The sequence below is a fragment of the Rhincodon typus genome, chromosome 20 (genome assembly GCF_021869965.1).
Source record: "Rhincodon typus isolate 14 chromosome 20, sRhiTyp1.1, whole genome shotgun sequence".
In the NCBI taxonomy this organism is placed as follows: Eukaryota; Metazoa; Chordata; class Chondrichthyes; order Orectolobiformes; family Rhincodontidae; genus Rhincodon; species Rhincodon typus.
In genome coordinates this window covers 12,544,181-12,563,978 of record NC_063351.1, presented here as the reverse complement: position 1 = coordinate 12,563,978, position 19,798 = coordinate 12,544,181, and the positions used below count along the sequence as shown (strand labels likewise).

Here is a 19,798-nt window from a genome sequence, read left to right as displayed (position 1 = left end):
TGAGACATTTTGTGTATATTTATGAAGATGCCATTTGTTCAGTTTTGCAAAGCATTTATCCTGAAGGAATTAAAGTTTGCATGTGTGTGTATGTATGATGTGAAATTCAAAACAAAATCTATTGTATATTCAAAGAAATTGAAATTTACAGCATTCCTCCCTATCCTTGAGGATCAGGATTGGAACAGGCTTTGCACTTGAACTTGAGTAGAATTTTTACTGCAATATCTGGGCTTGTTCCAGCACTAAAGGATATCAATAAGTTATCCAGGTTAAGGAGTTTGAAATTCCCTCAAATGGTTGGCAAAAAGGTTAAGCTAATCCATCTTCAGAGGAGCAGCTTAAGAAAGAAAGAACTCTTCATTTTCCAGTGTGAGATCTTTCACGTTTTGATACTGGTTTATCCTTAAGAGGAGTTAGTGTTGCATTCAATTTCTGGATGGTGATCAGAGATAGGGAGATCACTTTTTTCTCACTGTGCATCAAAAGGAATGGAGTAGGGATCTATGATATCTAAAAGAATTGAATAAAGCACTGAAGGTTGCACCCAAACTAATAGTTCATCTGCCTCATCCGTCATGTTATTCTGCCAGATAACCATGGTTTGCGTGTGGAATGAACTTCCTGATGAAGTGGTGGATGTGGATACAATTATAACATTTAAAAGGCATTTGAATGGGTATATGAATAGGAAAGGTCTGGAGGGATATGGGCCAGGAGCAGGCAGGTGGGACTAGTTTAGTTTGGGATTATGTTTGGCATGGACTGGTTGGACAGAAGGGTCTGTTTCCATGCTGTATGACTCTATATATACACTGCCTGTATCAGAGGCAGAACCTGACCTGGTGCTAAAATGCCCCAGGAGGAGCAACCAAACAAAAACTGGCTTATGTCCTCTGTCTCAGAGGGGGAGGGATGTAGTGATTGTAACGAGATCAGGCAGGTGGACCTCATAGAATATGAGTTCCGTGATTGGACCAGGTAAACAGCCCCAATCGGGAAGCCTTGGCTGACAGATATAACAGGAGTGTCAGGGGTTCTGTTCACTCTGAGAGCTGGCTCTGAGGGAGCTGGATCATGTCAAGCACTCTCCATTTGTAAATAAAGGGGCACTTGGTGATGGGATAGTGGCTTCTGTGGAGTTATGTTACTTATCATGAATTGACGCAGTATGCGCCACATTAACGGCTTTCATTCACCCTGATTGACAACACAAATTGAATGTTACCCACAATGTAATTTTATTTGGATATTCACTGTTTGAGCCAACAATTACAATTACAGTTTGGAGTTTCAATTTCAATTTCAACTGTTTTCTTCTTTTTAATGCATTCTTCTACCCTTTATCCCCAACATTCTCTGACCCTGAATGTGATATTTAACTGTGTCATGAACCCAAGGCAGGAACTAGAGAAATTATTTAGATCTGAAATGCCCTCACCACACACTCTAAACCCATCTGGAGTTAAAATCAGGCCGATGTTAATGTATTATTGTTTTAAACAAGTCCGTATAATTCCTAAAAGAATTACTATGAATCTCTCCGACTGGTTGAATTAACTTTGATCCCTTATGTCCGACGTTATATTTTTACCAATTCAAACTAATCCAAATCTCTTACTACGGAAATGATTATGATTTTGTTAGTTTGACAGTGTGGTAAAAATATTTCCGAATTAAGTACACTTAGGATGATTGCATTCAGACCCTTGAGAAAATTAAACATATAGGAGTAAAATGCTCACTTCAAAGAATGCCAAAAGTCTATTAATGAAAGTGTAAAATAAAGAACTGCAGATATTGGAGATCTGAAACAAACAAAAACAGAAACTGCTGGAAAAACTTAGTTGCTCTGGCAGCATCGGTGAAGAGAAAATAGAGTTCATATTTCGAGTCCAGTGATCCTTTTGCAAAGATAAAAGGATCACTGGACTCGAAATATGAACTCTATTTTCTCTTCACTGATGCTGCCAGACCAGCTAAATTTCTCTATTAATGAAAATGAGCCTCTCTAAATCTGTTATGACTCAGTGCAGTCGATGTATTTCAACATATCATTTAGTTTTCGTTGGGAGGGTTATTTCTGCCCTCAATGGAAAGGTTTAATTCACAAAGAGCACTTAAATATTCGTCATTGTCAGGATCAAACTCCAAAGCCTTTTTGAAGCATTCAATCGCTTCACACTTCTCCCCATCGAGCTGGTGCAGGAATCCCCGAACACCAAGGGCCTCACTCTCTCTTAGATTCCTGTGAAATCGTCTTGCTGCTATCTTCTCCAGGTTTTCACGGCACTTTTTCCGTTCCACTGAGTCGTAATTGACTTTCATTCCTTCCAGAAAATGTTGGATGGCGTTTGATTCTGAATTCTTGTGATTCAGTTGAAATAACCCTACCGCTAAACGTATCGCTTGCTTGTTCTCTGGGCGAATAACTTCCAGTGTCAGGAGATGGCTGTAGATTTCCTGTGCTTTGTCGCATTCTTCATTTAATAAGCAAATTGCTGCAAAATCGAGGCTGGGCTTAACAGATGTCAGTGACTCTTTCTTGAAAGACTTTTCAAAATGGTACTTGCATTTATTGATCAGCTCAGCTTTCTGTTGAAATGCTGGATTGCGAGGATCTTTACTGAGTGGATTTTTGATCACTTGATACAATTTGGTTCTGTAACATTGACCTATTTTATGATGTATGAAGGTAGAGTGTGGGCTAATTTCTAATCCTCTCTCCAACAGCTCCAGAGCTTTATTCACATTGTTGCAGTATCTGTAAAACTGAGCTGCATATCGGAGCACATAAGGGAGATCAGGGGACTTCTGCAATGCTCGTTCAACTAAAGTGAGTGCTTCATCATTTTTCCTACTTATTTGTAGTTTGAGAGCCAACAGCACCATGGATACAGAGTCATCAGGATCAAGCTCCAGCACACGTCTAAACCACTTCACTGATTCCATGGGCCCACGACTCCCTGGGGTCCCAGAAAACCATTCCAGACGAGACAGAACAGTGGCATAGCCAACGTTCCACTCAATGTTGTCAGGATCTTTCTCCAGGGCCTTTTTAAAACATTCCTTTGCCTCTTCATAATGTTGAGCAGCAGAGCTCAACAGTGACCAACCCTTCTCCCCATAAACCTCAGGTATCATTGCTGTAAACCTAGAGGCTTCAGGAAATAGTTTACAGACTGTCTCCAGCTTGTCGAGGTAGGACTGAGCCTCTTCCAGTTGGTTCATGTGATAATAAACCCAGGCATAGTTTCCATAGGTGACAATGATTCTTTTCTCAAATTCATCTTCATGTTTCTCCCTCAGAATCTTTTCAGCTTCCTTTAAATTCTGAATTGCCTCTTCACAGTTTCCTTGCAGACAGTTGACAAAAGCAAGTTGGTTGTAAGACCTGTCTTGATATTTCACATCAAGTTGTATTGAATCTTCTAATCTTTGTTTCATATCATCCAAGTCAATGTTTTCTTTCTGTGGAGCCCATGTGAAGTGACATTGAAGCTGATCCAGTTTCACTTTCAACAAATCCTTCTGTGTGTCACTGCAAGAGAATAAAATTAATCAAAATTCATCACATACAAACTGAAGCACTGCCTCTCTTCTATCCAATGATTTAAAAACTTGCCTCAGCTGGTACTAGTGTCTTTAATTCTGGCTGATGTATTTGCTGTATGTCAGTAGTTTACTCACTTAATGTGCAGTAACACAAGGACTCCCACTCTCAGTGATATAAAGAGGAGCACTGGGTCAAATACTCAATCAGAGGGGAGGTGATGACCTAGCGGTATCATCCCTAGACTATTAATCCAGAAACTCAGCTAATCTTCTTGAAACCCAGGTTCGAATCCTGCCATGGTAGATGATGAAAATTGAATTCAATAAAAAAAAGATCTGCAATTACTGATGACCATGAAACCTTTGTCAATTGTCAGGAAATCCCATCTGGTTCACTAATGTCCTTCAGGGAAGGAAATCTGCCATCCTCACCTGGTCTGGCCTACATGTGGCACCAGACCCATAGCAATGTGGTTGACTCTTAAATGCCCTCTGAAATGGCCTAACAAGTCATTCAGTTGTACCAATCACTACAAAGTCTCAAGGAAACGAAACTGGATGGACCACCTGGCATCGACATAGGCACCAGAAAAGACAACAGCAGAGACAGCCTTGTGGACCCTGCTAAGTCTTCCTTACTAACATCTCAGGGCTAGTTCCAAAATTGGAAGAGGTGTCTCACAGCCTGACACAATCATGCAATCATACCTTATAGACAATGTCCCAGACACCATCATCACCATCCCTGGATGTATCCTGTCCCATGGGAAGGACAGACCCAGCAGAGGGTGCCGCACAGTGGTGTACAGTTGAGAGGGAATTACCCTGGGAGTCCTCAACATTGACTCCAGACCCCATGAAGTCTCATGGCTTCAGGTTAAACGTGGGCAAGGAAACCTCCTGCTGATTACCACATACTGTCCTCCCTCAGTTGATGAATCGGTCCTCCTCCATGTTGAGCGACACTTGGAGGAAGCACTGAGGATGGCAAGGGCACAAAATGTACTCTGGGTGGGGGATTTCAATGTACACCACCTAGAGTGGCTCGGCTGCAGTAATACCGATCAAGCTGGTTGGTTCCTAAAAGACATAGCTGCTAGACTGGGTCTGCAGCGGGTGGTGAGGGAGTCAACAAGAGGGAAAAATGTGCTCGACCTCATCCTTACCAATCTGTCCATGATGACATTGGCAAGAGTGACCACTGCACAGTCCTTGTAGGAACAAAGTCAACCCTTCACATTGATAGTAACCTCCATCGTGTTCTGTGGCACTAGTGTTGTGCTAAATGGGACAGACTTCAAAAAGATTTAACAACTCAACACTGGGCGTCCATAAGACTGTGGGCCATCAACAGCAGCAGAATTGTAATCCAGCACAATCTGTAACCTCATGGCCCGGCATATCCTCCACTCAACTATTACCATATTATAAACTGCTCAGTGATGCCCAGTTTGAGTTCTGCCAGGGCCACTCAGCTTCAGATCTCATTACAGCCTTGGCTCAAACATGGACAAAAGAGCTGAATTCCAGAGCTGAGGTGAGAGTGACAGCCCTTGACATCAAGGCAGTATTCATCCTAGTGCAACATCAAGGAGCTCCAGCAAAACTGGAATCAATGGGTATCAGGGGGCAAACTCTCCAGTGGTTGGAGTCATAACTGACACATAGAAGGATGGTCGTGGTTGTTGGAGGTCAGTCATCTCAGGTCCAGGACATCTCTGCAGGAGTTCCTCAGGGTAGTGTCCTCGGCCTAACCATCTTCATCAATGGCCTTCCATCCACCATAAGGTCAGAGTTGGGGATGTCCACTGCTGATTGTACAATGTTCAGCACCATTCACAACTCCTCAGATACTGAAGCAGTCCATGTTCAAATGCAACAAGATCTGGATAATATTTAGGCTTGGGCTGACAGGTGGCAAGTAATATTCATGCCACACAGATGCCAGGCTATGACCATCACGAATAAAAGACAATCTAATCACTGCCTCTTGGTATTCAACAGAGTTACTATCATTGAATCCACCACTATCAACATCCTGGGGGTTATGATTGACCAGAAGCTCAACTGGACTCACCACATAAACACACGGCTACAAGAGCAGGCCAGAAGCTAAGAATACTGTGGTGAGTAACTCACCTCCTGACTCCTCAAAGCTTCTCCACCATCTACAAGGCACAGGTCAGGAGTGTGATGGAATACTCCCCACTTGCCTGGATGGGTGCAGCTCCAACAACACACAAGAAGCTTGACACCATCCAGAACAAAGCAGCCCCTGCTTGATTGGCATTACATCCATAAGAATCCATTTCCTCCACTGCAGGCGCTCAGTAACAGCAGTGTGTACTATCTACAAGACGCACTGCAGAAATTCACCAAAGATCCTCAGACACCACCTTCCAAATGCACTACCACTTCCATGTAGAAGTTCAAAGGCAGCAGATAAATGGAACACCACTACCTCCAACTTCCCCTCTAAGCCACTCACCATACTGACTTGGAAACATATCACCGTTCCTTCACTGTCGCTGGGTCCAAGTCCTGGAATTCCTTCCCTAATGGCATTGTGGGTCAACCCATAGCAGATGGACTGCAGCGGTTCAAGAAGGCAGTTCACCACCAACTTCTCAAGGGCAACTAGGCATGGGCAATAAATGCTGGCCCAGCAAGTGACGCTCACATCCCACAAGATGAATTTAAAAAAGAACATCAAGACAGGGAATCAACCCTGGTTCAACGGAAGTGCAGAAGGGCATGCCAGGAGTAGCACCAGGCCTACCTGAAAATGAAGTGTCAAACTGGTGAAGCCATCAAACAGGACTACTTGCACGCCAAACTGCATAAGCAGCAAGGAGCTAAGCGATCCCACAGCCAACAGGTCAGATCTAAGCTCTGCAGTCCTGCCACATTCAGTTGTGAATGGTGGTGAACAATTAAACACCTCACTAGAGGAGCCCGGCAAATCATTGCAAAAGATAAGGCTGAAGCATTCGCAGCAATCTTCAGCCAGAAGTGCCAAGTGGATGATCCATCTTGGCCTCCTCCAGTGGTCCCCAGCATTACAGATACCAGTCTCCAGCCAATTCCATTCACTCCATGTGATATCAAGAAACGATTTGGAAGCATTGAATACTGTATGTCCTGTACATAAAAAAAAGGACAAATCCAACCCAGCTAATTATCGCCCATCAGTATACTCTCAATCAACAGTAAAGTGATGGAAGGTGTCAGTAACTGCGCTATCAAGCAGCACCTGCTCAGTGATGCCCAGTTTGGGTTCAGTCAGGGTAACTCATTTCATGACCTCATTACAGCCTTGGTTCAAACATGGATAAAAGAGCTGAATTCCAGAGGTGAGGTGAGCCCTTGACATCAAGGCCACAAAACTGGAATCAATGGGTATCAGAAGGCAAACTCTTTGTTGGTTAGAATCATACCTGGCTGGTAGGAAAATGGTTATGGTTGTTGCAGGTCAGTCCTTTCATCTCCAGGGCATCTCTGCAGGAATTCCTCACGGTGGTGTCCTCGTCCCAATCATCTTTTTTTATTTATTCATTCATGGAATGAGGGTGTCGCTGGCAAGGCCAGCATTTATTGTCCTTCCCTAATTACCAGAGAGCAGTTAAGGATCAACTACATTATTGTGGGTCTGGAGTCACAAGCAAGCTGGACCAGGTAAGGATGGCAGTTTCCTTCCCTAAAGGGCATTAGTGACCCAGATCGATTTTTCCTGACAATTCACAATGGTTTCTCTAAATTCGCAGAATTTTTTTATTGAATTCAAATTCCACCATCTGCCGTGGTGAGACTCAAGCCCAGGTCTGCTGAACATGACTTGGGTCTCTAGATTAAAAGCCCAGTGACAATACTACTAGAGCAATCGGCTCCCCTCAGCTACTTCATCAATGACCTTTCCTCCATCATAAGGTCAGAAGTGGGGATGTTCACCGATGATTGCACAATGTTCAGCACCATTCACAACTCCTCAGATCGAAAATAGAACATAGAACAGTACAGCACAGCAAAGGCCCTTCGGCCCATGTTGTTTGTGCTGACCTATTATCCTACTCTAAGATCAAACTACCTGCATACCCTACATTTTACTATCATCCATGTGCCTATCCAAGAGTCACTTAAATGTCCCTATTGTATCTGACTCCACCACCACCGCCGGCAGCGCGTTCCATGCACCCACCACTCTCTGTGTAAAGAACCTACCTCTGACATCTCCCCTATACCTTCCTCCAGTAACCTTAAAATTATGCCTCCTGATAATAGTCATTTCCACCCTGGGAACAGTCTCTGGCTATCCACTCTATCTATTCCTCTCATCATCTTGTACACCTCTATCAAGTTACCTTTCATCCTTCTTCGCTCCAATGAGAAAGCCCTAGCTCCCTCAACCTTTCCTTATAAGACCTGCCCTCCATTCCAGGCAGCATCCTGGTAAATCTCCTCTGCACCCTCTCTAAAGCTTCCACATCCTTCCTATAATGAGGTGACCAGAACTGAACACAATATTCCAAGTATGGTCTAACCAGGGTTTTATAGAGCTGCAGCATAACCTCGCGGCTCTTAAACTCAATCCCCCTGCCAATAAAAGCCAACACACCATACATCTTCTTAACAACCCTATCAGCTTGGGTGGCAACTTTGAGGGATCTCTGGACATGGACCCCAATATCTCTCTGTTCCTCCAAACTGCCAAGAATCCTGCCATTAACCTTGTATTCTGCATTCAAATTCAACCTTCCAAAATGAATCACTTCACACTTTTCTGGGTTGAATTCCATCTGCCACTTCTTTGCCCAGCTCTGCATCCTGTCATTGTCCCGTTGCAAGCTACAAAAGCCCTCCACACTATCCACAACTCCACCAGCTTTTGTGTCATCGGCAAACTTACTAACCCACCCCTTCACTTCCATAACCAAGTCATTTATAAAGATCACAAAGAGTAGAGGTCCCAGAACAGATCCCTGTAAAACATTGCTGGTCACAGAGCTCCAAGCTGAATATTTTCCATCTACTACCACACTCTGTCTTCTATTGGACAGCCATCTCTGTATCCAGACGGCCAAATTTCCCTGAATCCCATGCCTCCTTACTTTCTGAATCAGCTTACCATGGGGAACCTTATCAAATGCCTTGCTAAAATCCATCTATACCACATCCACTGATCTACCTTCATCAATATGTTTTGTTACATCCTCAAAGAATTCAATAATCCTTGCTTCCTCAACCTTAAGTAAGCTTCCTTTTTCCTCTTGACTAGATGTTCCACACGTCTTGTTATCCAAGGCTCCTTCACCTTACCATCCCTTCCTTGCCTCAGTGGGACAAACCTATCCAGCACTCATGGCAAGTGCTCTCTAAGCAACCACCACATTTCTGTCGTGCATTTCCCTGTGAACATCTGTTCCCAATTTATGCTCTGCAGTTCCAGCCTAATAGCATTGTAATTCCCCCTCCCCCAATTAAATACATTCCCATACCATCTGCTCCTGTCCCTCTCCATGACTATAGTAAAGGTCAGGGAGTTGTGATCACTATCACCGAAATGATCTCCCACCAAGAGATCTGACACGTGACCTGGTTTGTTGCCAAGCACCAAATCCAATATGGCCTCCCCTCTAGTCGGTCTATCTACATATTGAGTCAGAAATCCTTCCTGGACACACCTGACAAAATCTGCTGTATCCAATCTATTTGCACTAAGGAGGTTCCAGTCGATATTAGGGAAGTTGAAGTTACCAATGACAACAACCCTATTACTTCTGCATCTTTCCAAAATCTGCCTCCCAATCTGTTCCTCAGTGTCTCTGTTGCTATTGGGGAGTCTGTAGGAAACTCCCAATAAAGTGACTGCTCCTTTCCTGTTTCTGGCTTCCAACCATACTGACTCAGTAGACAAACCCTCCTCCACGACCTACCTTTCTAAAGCTGTGATACCATCCTTGATTAGCAATGCCACTCCCTCACCTCTTTTACCTCCCTTCCTATTTCTTTTGAAACATCTAAACTCCGGAACATCCAACAACCATTCCTGCCCCTGTGACATCTAAGTCTCTGTAACGGCCACAACATCATAGCTCTAAATTCATGCTCTAATTTCATCACCCATATTCCTGACACTTCTTGTGTTAAAATAGACACACTTCAACCCGTCACACTGACTGCAACTTTGCCCTATCGACTGTCTATTCTTCCTCACAGCTCTTTACATGCTGTATCTGACTGTACACCAGCTACCCCATCCTCTGATCTGTTGCTCCGGTTCCCATCCCCCTAGCAAACTAGCCTGAACCCTCCCGAAGAGCTCTAGCAAACCTCCCGTCCAGGATATTGGTGCCCCTCCAGTTAAGGTGCAGCCCGTCCTTCTTGTACAGGTCCCACCTTCCCACCTTCAATCAGTGCTATTCAGATAGCGCTGATAGCACTGAGCTGCAGCTGAGTGCATTGTACACAGAATGGACACATGAAGATCTCATTTACCCCATGGTGATCTGAGTGAATACACCGGCTGCTTGTTTACTTTTCCTTCTGATGTCCAAGGAGCTGGATGATCGGAATGAAGGGTGCACAGTCTCCAAAGATACACCAACATGTAAACTCACTTATACAGATTAAACACGTCATTCACATTACATCATGATCAGGTGATCTTTACTGAAATGCACTAGCGGCAGGGAATTGAAACTGAAGGTTAACTCTTCAGTTTCAGAATTTCAGAGTCACTAAGACACAAGTTTCTTCCCCTGGTTACTGTTTATTATGAATGAGGATTGACAGAGCACAGGGTTTGGCTCCATGGCACCGGGGTTCTTTCGGGAGTCAGTGATGCTGTAATTGGTATGTGCTACTTCTCCGATCACTTCCAGCATGGCCCGTGTGACAGCCCATCCTGCAACAAGACCATCTCGGGCAGTCCCAGAAGCCTCTGCTCTCCATCCTGGCATGGCAGAGCACAGCCCTGCCAGCTAATTGGCTGCTTTCTTTGTGAACGGGAACCAGGCAGGATCATTCCACGTGTTCATTTGTCCCTCACCAAAGATCATTTTGTCCAGGGCCCCGCTCTAGTGATGTTGAAATGGCCATAGACTCAACTTAGAGTTCAGAGGATTGAGAACAACTTGTGCTACTGCCATGTCCCTCTAAATGCCATGAGACCACAAGTTATTGGAGCAAGACCACCTTGGGCAGTGCCAGAAGCCTCCGCTCTTCATCCTGAAGTCTTTCATACAAGCGGAACTGTAGAATTTGGTGAAGTCAGTGAACTGAAAGGCTGTAAAATACTTCTATGAAATTGAAGTGCCAGAGAGTGTGGAGAGTGATTGGCAAGATAGAAAATATTTGTAAGGTTGAAAATCAGCAGAAGATCCAGAGGTGGCAGAGGGATGCATTATAGTCCAGGGACATTTGGAGATGGGCATCACCACTTGCCTAGCCAGAGACATACACATCCTGTGAAAGACTACGGAAAAAGGGAGCGAATTTCTGGCCTGGAAGTGAAATTGGGAAAAATAGTTACGACAGCCAAATAAATGGAGAGTCCTGGGAGAGTTCTGTTGAGCTTATTAAATGCTATACAGTAAGAAACACGGTGTTACAAATGTGGGACTTGACAAGAGAGTTCTTCCAGTGCCAGTGCAAATCCCTTCTTAAAGAAGGAGACACAAACAGTACACAGTTCTCTTGATGTTATCTCACCATGACATCCGTATCCAGCCTAGGAAGTCATCCAGCCTCTCAAGCCTTTTCCTCCATCCAATGAGATCCTGGGCTGATCTCTGGCCTAACTCCATATACCTGCTTTTGGGCTATTTCTCTTCATATTTTTGCTTAACAAAAATGTATCCATCTATGACTTCAAATGAACAATGGATCTAGTACAAACTATCATTTGTGGAAGATAGTTCCAAACCTCCACTACCCTTTGTGTAGAAGTGCTTCCTAACATTGCTTCTGAAAGGTCTGGCCTCACTTTTTGAACTGTGCCCAAAGTTCTAGAATCCGCAATCAGTGAGAAAAAAAAAAGATCTTTCTCTACCCTGTCTTTTCCTGTTAAAATCTTGAAGACTTCGATCAGATCACCGCTTAACCTTCTAAATTCTTGAGGAAACAGATCTGATTTGTATAATCTCTCCTCATAACAGCACTGAAATCCAAGGCTCCATAGTGGATTTTGATTATTGGACAGGTTTCAAGAACACAGCGAGGTAGCTGGAAGTCTTGCACTGCACAGGCACCTTCTACTGACTTTTGACCTTCTTAAAGATCAGTTGCAAGTCAAGGATTCATGGCATGATCTTAGGATGCTCGGAAAAGTAAGCAAAAGAGATTGTTACTTCTGAAGTCATAGAGTCATACAACACAGAAACAGACCCTTTGGCCTAGCTCATCCGCGCCAACCAAATATCCCAATCTGGCCTAGTCCCATTAGCCAGCATTTGGCCCATATCCCTCGAAACCATTCCTATTCCAGATGCCTTTTAAATGTTGTAATTGCATCAGCCTTTACAACTCCCTCTGGCAGCTTATTCCATACACATATCATCCTCTGCAGGAAAAAGTTGCCCCTCAGGTCCTTTTTAAGATTTTTCCCCTCTCACCTTAAAACTATGCCCTCGAGTTTTGGACTCCTCCCGCTAGGAAAAAGACCCTGGCTATTCACCCTATCCATGCTTTTCATGATTTTATAAACCTTTATAAAGTCATCTTTCAGGCTCTGATGTTCCAGGGAAAAAAATCCCTGGTCTATTCAGCCACTCCCAATAGCTCGAACCCTCCAGTCCCGGCATTATGAATATGAGGGAATGAGTTTTGAAAATGCGCTAATGGACGGGTCTCAAACATATACAACAACTTGACAAAATGATTATTGTGGCTTTGAAGAGCACAAAAACATAGTTTAAATAATAAGGTATTGACTCATATTCCATACAGAAATTGCCTTTATAACAGTGAAAATGATATTGGTGAGAGGAAGGTAAGTTACAGAAAGTTGTCAAAGAGGAGTTTTGAGTTCTGTGCTCAATGATACAATTTGATCCTTGTTTGGAGCTCCTTACCAACGCAGTCTGGGAGATAGACTCCCTGCAGGGTGGATCTTACAGCTGCTCCAGGGATTGCAGGCTTAGTTAAAGATTTATTATGTTTTTTTAGAGTTATTAGAGTCATTATATTTTACAAATGTGAGATTTTTATTCATTTTGTTTCACTAACACACAAGAAAACAAACAAAAACCACCCACCATCGCCGACGCAACTCCGCCCACCGCCGACGCAACTCCGCCCACCGCCGCCGACGCAACTCCGCCCGCCACCGCCGACGCAACTCCGCCCACCACCGCTGACGCAACTCCGCCCACTGCCGACGCAACTCCGCCCACAGCCAACGCAACTCCGCCCACCACCGACGCAGCTCCGCCCACAGCTGACGCGGACGTCGCTCCGCCCACCGCCTCCACAGCCAGCAGCTCCAGAGGAGACAGTAACACCCAGCCCTGCCTAGTCTTCACCATCCCCCCAGACCTACCCCTTACTGAGGACCAACGGTCAGTCCTCAGTAAAGGACTCACCTTTGTCCCCCTCCACCCACACATCAACGAATACCGGTCACGTTTGGACATTGAGCAGTTTTTCCTCCGCCTCCGCGCTTACTTCTTTAACCGTGAGCCTAACCCTCCCTCTACTGACCCCTTCTCCCGCTTCCAACACACCCCCTCCTCCTGGACACCACCCCAAGGCCTCCTACCCTCCCTCGACCTCTTCATCTCCAACTGCCATCGAGACATCAATCGCCTCAACCTCTCCACCCGTCTCACCCACTCCAACCTCTCCCCCGCAGAACGTGCAGCCCTCCGCTCCCTCCGCTCCAATCCCAACCTCACCGTAAAACCCGCGGACAAGGGAGGCGCAGTTGTAGTATGGCGCACTGACCTCTACATCGCCGAGGCCAGGTGCCAACTCTCCGACACCTCCTCCTACCGCCCCTTGATCATGACCCCACCCCCCACCCCCGACCACCAAACCATCATCTCCCAAACCATCCACAACCTCATCACTTCAGGTGACCTCCCACCCACAGCCTCCAACCTCATCGTTCCCCAACCCCGCACCGCCCGCTTCTATCTCCTTCCCAAAATCCACAAACCTGACTGCCCTGGTTGACCCAGTGTCTCCGCCTGCTCCTACCCCACCAAACTTATCTCCACCTATCTCGACTCCATTTTCTCCCCCTTGGTCCAGGAACTCCCTACCTACGTCCGTGACACCACCCATGCCCTCTACCTCCTCCAGAACTTCCAATTCCCCGGTCCCCAACACCTCATCTTTACCATGGACGTCCAGTCCCTATACACCTGCATTCCCCATACAGATGGCCTAAAGGACCTCCGCTTCTACCTGTCCCGCAGGCCCGACCAGTCCCCCTCCACTGACACCCTCATCCGCTTAGCTGAACTCGTCCTCACCCTTAACAACTTCCCCTTCAATTCCTCCCACTTCCTACAGACAAAGGGGGTGGCCATGGGTACCCGCATGGGCCCTAGCTATGCCTGCCTCTTTGTAGGTTACGTGGAACAATCCCTCTTCCGTAGCTACACTGGCCCTAAATCCCACCTCTTCCTCCGTTACATTGATGACTGTATCGGTGCTGCCTCGTGCTCCCACGAGGAGCTCGAACAGTTCATCCACTTCACCAACACCTTCCACCCCAACCTTAAGTTCACCTGGACCATCTCTAATACGTCTCTCTCCTTCCTGGACCTCTCTGTCTTCATCTCGAGCAACCACCAAGAAACCAATATCCATTTCAAGCCCACCGACTCCCACAGCTACCTAGAGTACACCTCCTCCCACCCACCTTCCTGCAAAAATGCCATCCCCTATTCCCAATTCCTTCGTCTCCGCCGCATTTGTTCCCAGGATGAGGCATTCCACTCCTGTGCATCTCAGATGTCCTCGTTTTTCAAGGACCGCAACTTCCCCCCCTCAGTGGTCGAGAATGCCCTCGACCGTGTCTCCCGCAACTCATCCCTCACACCCCCTCCCCGCAATAACAACCAAAACAGAATCCCCCTCGTCCTCACGTACCACCCCACCAACCTCCGAATCCAACGCATCATCCTCCGACACTGCCGCCATCTGCAATCTGACCCCACCACCAAAGACATTTTTCCGTCCCCACCCTTATCTGCTTTCTGGAGGGACCACTCCCTCGGTGACTCCCTTGCCCGCTCCACACTCCCCTCCAGCCCCACCACACCCGGCACTTTTCCCTGCAACCGCAGGAAGTGCTACACCTGCCCCTACACCTCCCCCCCTCAACCCCATCCCAGGCCCCAAGAAGACTTTCCCCATCAAGCAGATGTTCATCTGCTAATGTGGTATACTGCATCCACTGTTCCCGTTGTGGCCTCCTCTACATCGGGGAAACCAAACGGAGGCTTGGGGACCGCTTTGCAGAACACCTACGCTCGGTTCGCACTAAACAACTGCACCTCCCAGTCGCGAACCATTTCAACTCCCCCTCCCATTCCTCAGACGACATGTCCATCCTGGGCTTCCTGCAGTGCCACACCGATGCTACCCGAAGGTTGCAGGAACAGCAACTCATATTCCGCTTGGGAACCCTGCAGCCCAATGGTATCAATGTAGACTTCATTAGCTTCAAAATCTCCCTTCCCCCTGCCGCATCCCAAAACCAGCCCAGCTCGTCCCCGCCTCCCTCACCTGTCCTTCCTCCCACCTATCCCCTCCTCCCACCTCAAGCCCCATCCCTATCTCCTACCTACTAACCTCATCCCGCCCCCTTGACCTGTCCGTCCTCCCTGGACTGATCTATCTCCTCCCTACCTCCCCACCTATACTCACCTTTCCTGGCTCCATCCCCGCCTCTTTGACCTGTCTCTCTCCTCTCCACCTAGCTTCCCCTCTATCCATCTTCTATCGGCCTCCCCCTCTCTCCCTATTTATTTCAGAACCCCCTTCCCCTCCCCCATTTCTAAAGAAGGGTCTAGGGCCGAAACGTCAGCCTTCCTGCTCCTCTGATGCTGCTTGGCCTGCTGTGTTCATCCAGCTCTACACCTTGTTATCTAAACATAAAATTGCAACTATTTTTAAACGGGCCTTTTTTTTCAAACAAGCTCTTAAGGGTCTACAGTGAACAGCTGAGTTTTTGAATTCTATATTCCGAAGTTTAAAATGTCTACATGCGTTTTGGAGGGGTTTTTCACATTGCAAAGGTTTCTAGAGGGCGTTTTATTTTTACATTGCAAAGAGTTTTTTTTTAAAAACCAAACAGTTTTTTTTTAAATAAGGAGCTGTGTTTTTAATTCAGGATTCCTACACAATTTCAGCTCTGGAATAGATCCTTTTTCTTTGAGGAATTTATTGAAGAGGAGTCTTTTTTAAAATTCAGTTAATCAGCTAAGTGGTTGATTTTATTTAAGTTTTATATGTTTTGTATGTATATTTCTATTTTTTTTCCATTTTAACATTATTTTCTGTAGGTAATGAAAGGTAGTTTATTTTATGTAGAAGATGTTACTGAAACTGTTTTTTAGGCTTAATGTTATTAAGGGCATATCCGAAGTAAGAATGAGATGCCGAGTAGATTTGGAAAAGTTATTACACTGCAAGATCAGTCAGGTAGATTGGTGACTGTTGGGAAAGGAAAGAAGGCAGTTCAGAAGTCTCCATTGGCTATTCCTCTACCAAATAGATGTTCAGTTTTTGGAAATGTTGAAGGGGATGGTCTCTCCAAGGAAAATGGAAGGGCCAGTCAGTTATTGGACAGTTGGAATGATTCTTATGTTAGGCAACATTTGACAAGATTTAATGGTATGAGACAAGAACTTTCAAAAATTAATTGGAGTGGATTGCAGGTAAAAGGATGTCTGACAGGTGAGAGGCATTCGAGAGGGTGATGACGAGAGTTCAGAGGTATGTTCTTCCTGTTAAAGTGAAGGGCAAGGCTGGTGAAATTAAGAAACAATGGATGAATGAAGATATTGATGTTCGAGTCAAGAATAAAAAAGAATCTTATTTTAGCTATAAACAAGACTCTGTGAAGCGCAGCACACAACAGTCTCTCGGTCCCCTCTGGTAGGTAAGTCTGGATCTAAGTTGGTCCATTTTGTTTTTGATGCTTTGGACATTTGCTAGAAGCATGCTGGGGAGGGGAGTCATGAAACCATGTGGTTTCAACCACACCTTTAGGCCAGCACATTTTCCCTGCTTCCTTGTAGGTTTCCTGTATCCTGACGGTCCGGGGAGTCGGTGCTGCGAGACTGCTTCTTCTGCAGGTGAGTGAGTCGATTCCGGTCGGGCTGGGCTTCCCCCAGGGGCGGGACGCCGCGAGGTCGGAGTGAGGGCCTGAGTTGGGCTAGTCTCCTCCGGAATGGGTCGTGCCGGTGGACTTTCCGATCCTGGGCAGTTCCGAGTGCTGGTGGGAGCGGGTCTTCTTTTCCTGCAGAGAAGTCAGTCGGGCCTGGTCGGGCCAGGCCTCCATTCAACCGTCTGATAACGGCTGGAAAGAAGCTGTTCCTGAAGCTGCTAGTGCGTATGTTCAGGCTTCTGTATCTCCTGCCTGATGGAAGAGGTTATAGGAGATCATTACCGGGGTGCGATGGGTCTTTGATGATGTTAGCCACCTTTCCGCGGCAGCGAGCCATGTAAATAGAGTCCAAGGATGGAAGGTTGGCTTCTGGGATGGTCTGGGCTGTGCACACCACCTTCTGTAGTTTCTTACAGTCCTGGGCAGAGCAGTTGCCATACTAGGCCTTTATGCACCCAGACAGTATGCTTTCAATGGTGCATCTGTAGAAGTTGGTGAGGGACCTTATGAACATGCCAATTTTCCTGAGCCACCTGAGGAAGGATAATGTAACTTGCAATGTAACCTGTATGCCTCTACGTCTTTTTGATCTGTACATCCTTTGCTTGCTGTGATCTGCCTGTACCACCTGTAAACAAAGCTTTTCACTGTATTTTGGTACACGTGACAATAAAATCAATCAAACAATCAATTTCACATATGCTAATTTAGTTCTCAATCCTGATATGTTAAAGATTAATTGTAATGCCACTGTATGTAATTCCACCTTTCTAATTTTCAGTAATACACAGCGAGCTACATATAGAGCTAGTTTTTTACTCTACCCCATCTGTTTGGAGGCACGTTATGGACACATGTATTTTATAGCAAATAGTTGGATGATAACAACCAAACCTACCAACAGGATGAGTGTGAACAATGGCCAGAAGGCCCAGTGTGCTTCTTGCACCCCCTACCTTTGAACCATGTACATTGTAGTAGCGCAGGGGTACTGCGTATGGAGAGCACGAAATCTCAATGAAACAATCTTTCATGTAATTGGCCCTAACCATGTGTGTGACCAGCATTCATACTGTCCATCTTCATGATAAGAGAGGGGAAACACCTATTAACTTATGTACAGATGGCAGTTAATTTATCTATGATGCAGTTGGACATAAACTCTAATAATGAAACAATAGGAGGCCAGAACGCTGCATTGCATCACCAGTCTATTGAGGGTTCCTTCACATGTGACAATTAAGACTTTGTGGGCCTTCCTTTCAAAACATCAGCAGATTTGATCTCATTTGGCAACAGTACACCATGTCTTCTTACAGTGCATCATTGGTGGGACATGTTTAAGAGTGCTCACTTAAAGCTTCAGCAATACTTTAACTTTTATGGCATCCAGTTGTTGTATTATGAGGCAATGGCCTAGTGGTTTTATTGCTGGACTGTTAATGCAGAGACCCAGATAACATTCTGGGGACCCAGGTTCGAATCTTGCCGCGGCAGATGGTAGAATTCAAATTCAATAAATATCTGGAATTAAGAATCTAATGATGACCATGAATCCATTGCCGATTGTCGGAAAAACCCATTTGGTTCACGAATGTCCTTTAGGGAAGGAAATCTGCCATCCTTATCTGGTCTGGCCTACATGTGACTCCAGAACCAACAGCATTGAAGTCAACTCTTAACAGCCTTTTGGGCAATTAAGGATGGGCAATAAATGCTGCCTAGCCAGCGACGCCCTCATCCCGTGAATGAGTAAAGAAGAAACAATTATTGTTAATTATTTGTTTTTTGTCTTTATGTACCTGTCCAATGTCCTGTAAACATCATTGCATAACCAATGTGCAACTGTTGAACAATATGCATGAGCTTGTGTCAGGTTTTGTTCTTCTATTTTGAAGATATCAAAGGGTGGTGTGTGGTGTTGGGCTTAAAAATCGATCATTAGGAGGTAAACATTAAGGGTTAATTGCACATAAAAATGAGCAAATGAATCAATTGGAAAATTACATGGTAAGCAGGCCTAATGCAAACACGACCTGGGAAGAATGAGGGGAGACCTTATGGGAACGTACAGAATTATGAAGGGAATAGAGAAGGTAGAAGCAGGGAGACTGTTTCCAATCAGAGATAGTAGGAACTGCAGATGCTGGAGAATCTGAGACAACAAAGTGCAGAGCTGGATGAACACAGCAGGCCAAGCAGCATCATAGGAGCAGAAAGGCTGACGTTTCGGGCCTAGACCCTTCATCAGAAAAGGTGGAGGGAAAGGGGGTTCTGAAATAAATAGGGAGAGAGTGGGAGGTGGATAGAAGATGGATAACCCTGTCCACGCAATAAGAACCAAAAAAGAATCCCCCTCGTCCTCAAGTACCACCCCACCAACCTCCGGATCCAACGCATCATCTCCGACACTTCCACCATCTGCAATCCAACCCCACCACCAAAGACACCTTTCCCTCCCCACCCTTATCTGCTTTCTGGAGGGACCACTCTCTCCGTGACTCCCTTGTCCGCTCCACGCTCCCCTCCAGCCCCACCACGCCCGGCCCTTTTCCCTGCAACCGCAGGAAGTGCTACACCTGCCCCCATACCTCCTCCTTCACCCCCATCCCAGGCCCCAAGAAGACTTTCCACATCAAGCAGATGTTCACCTGCACATCTGCCAATGTGGTATACTGCATCCGCTGTACCCGGTGTGGCTTCCTCTGCATCGGGGAAACCAAGCGGAGGCTCGGGGACCGCTTTGCAGAACACCTACGCTCAGTTCGCAATAAACAACTGCACCTCCCAGTGGCGAACCATTTCAACTCCCCCTCCCATTCCTCAGATGACATGTCCATCCTGGGCCTCCTGCAGTGCCACAACGATGCCACCTGAAGGTTGCAGGAACAGCAACTCATATTC

General features: G+C 45.8%; 1 protein-coding gene across 1 annotated transcript; it reads right to left on the bottom strand.

Annotated features, from left to right (window-relative positions):
• Positions 1 to 1,217: 1,217 nt before the first annotated feature.
• Positions 1,218 to 10,169, bottom strand: LOC109929465 (interferon-induced protein with tetratricopeptide repeats 5-like). The gene is made up of 2 exons (XM_020529140.2): positions 10,048 to 10,169; positions 1,218 to 3,541 (listed from the first exon to the last, which is right to left on the bottom strand). Exons 1-2 carry the CDS (start codon positions 10,050 to 10,052, stop codon positions 2,059 to 2,061), a joined length of 1,488 nt encoding a protein of 495 aa, XP_020384729.1. The 5' UTR covers positions 10,053 to 10,169; the 3' UTR covers positions 1,218 to 2,058.
• Positions 10,170 to 19,798: the final 9,629 nt, after the last annotated feature.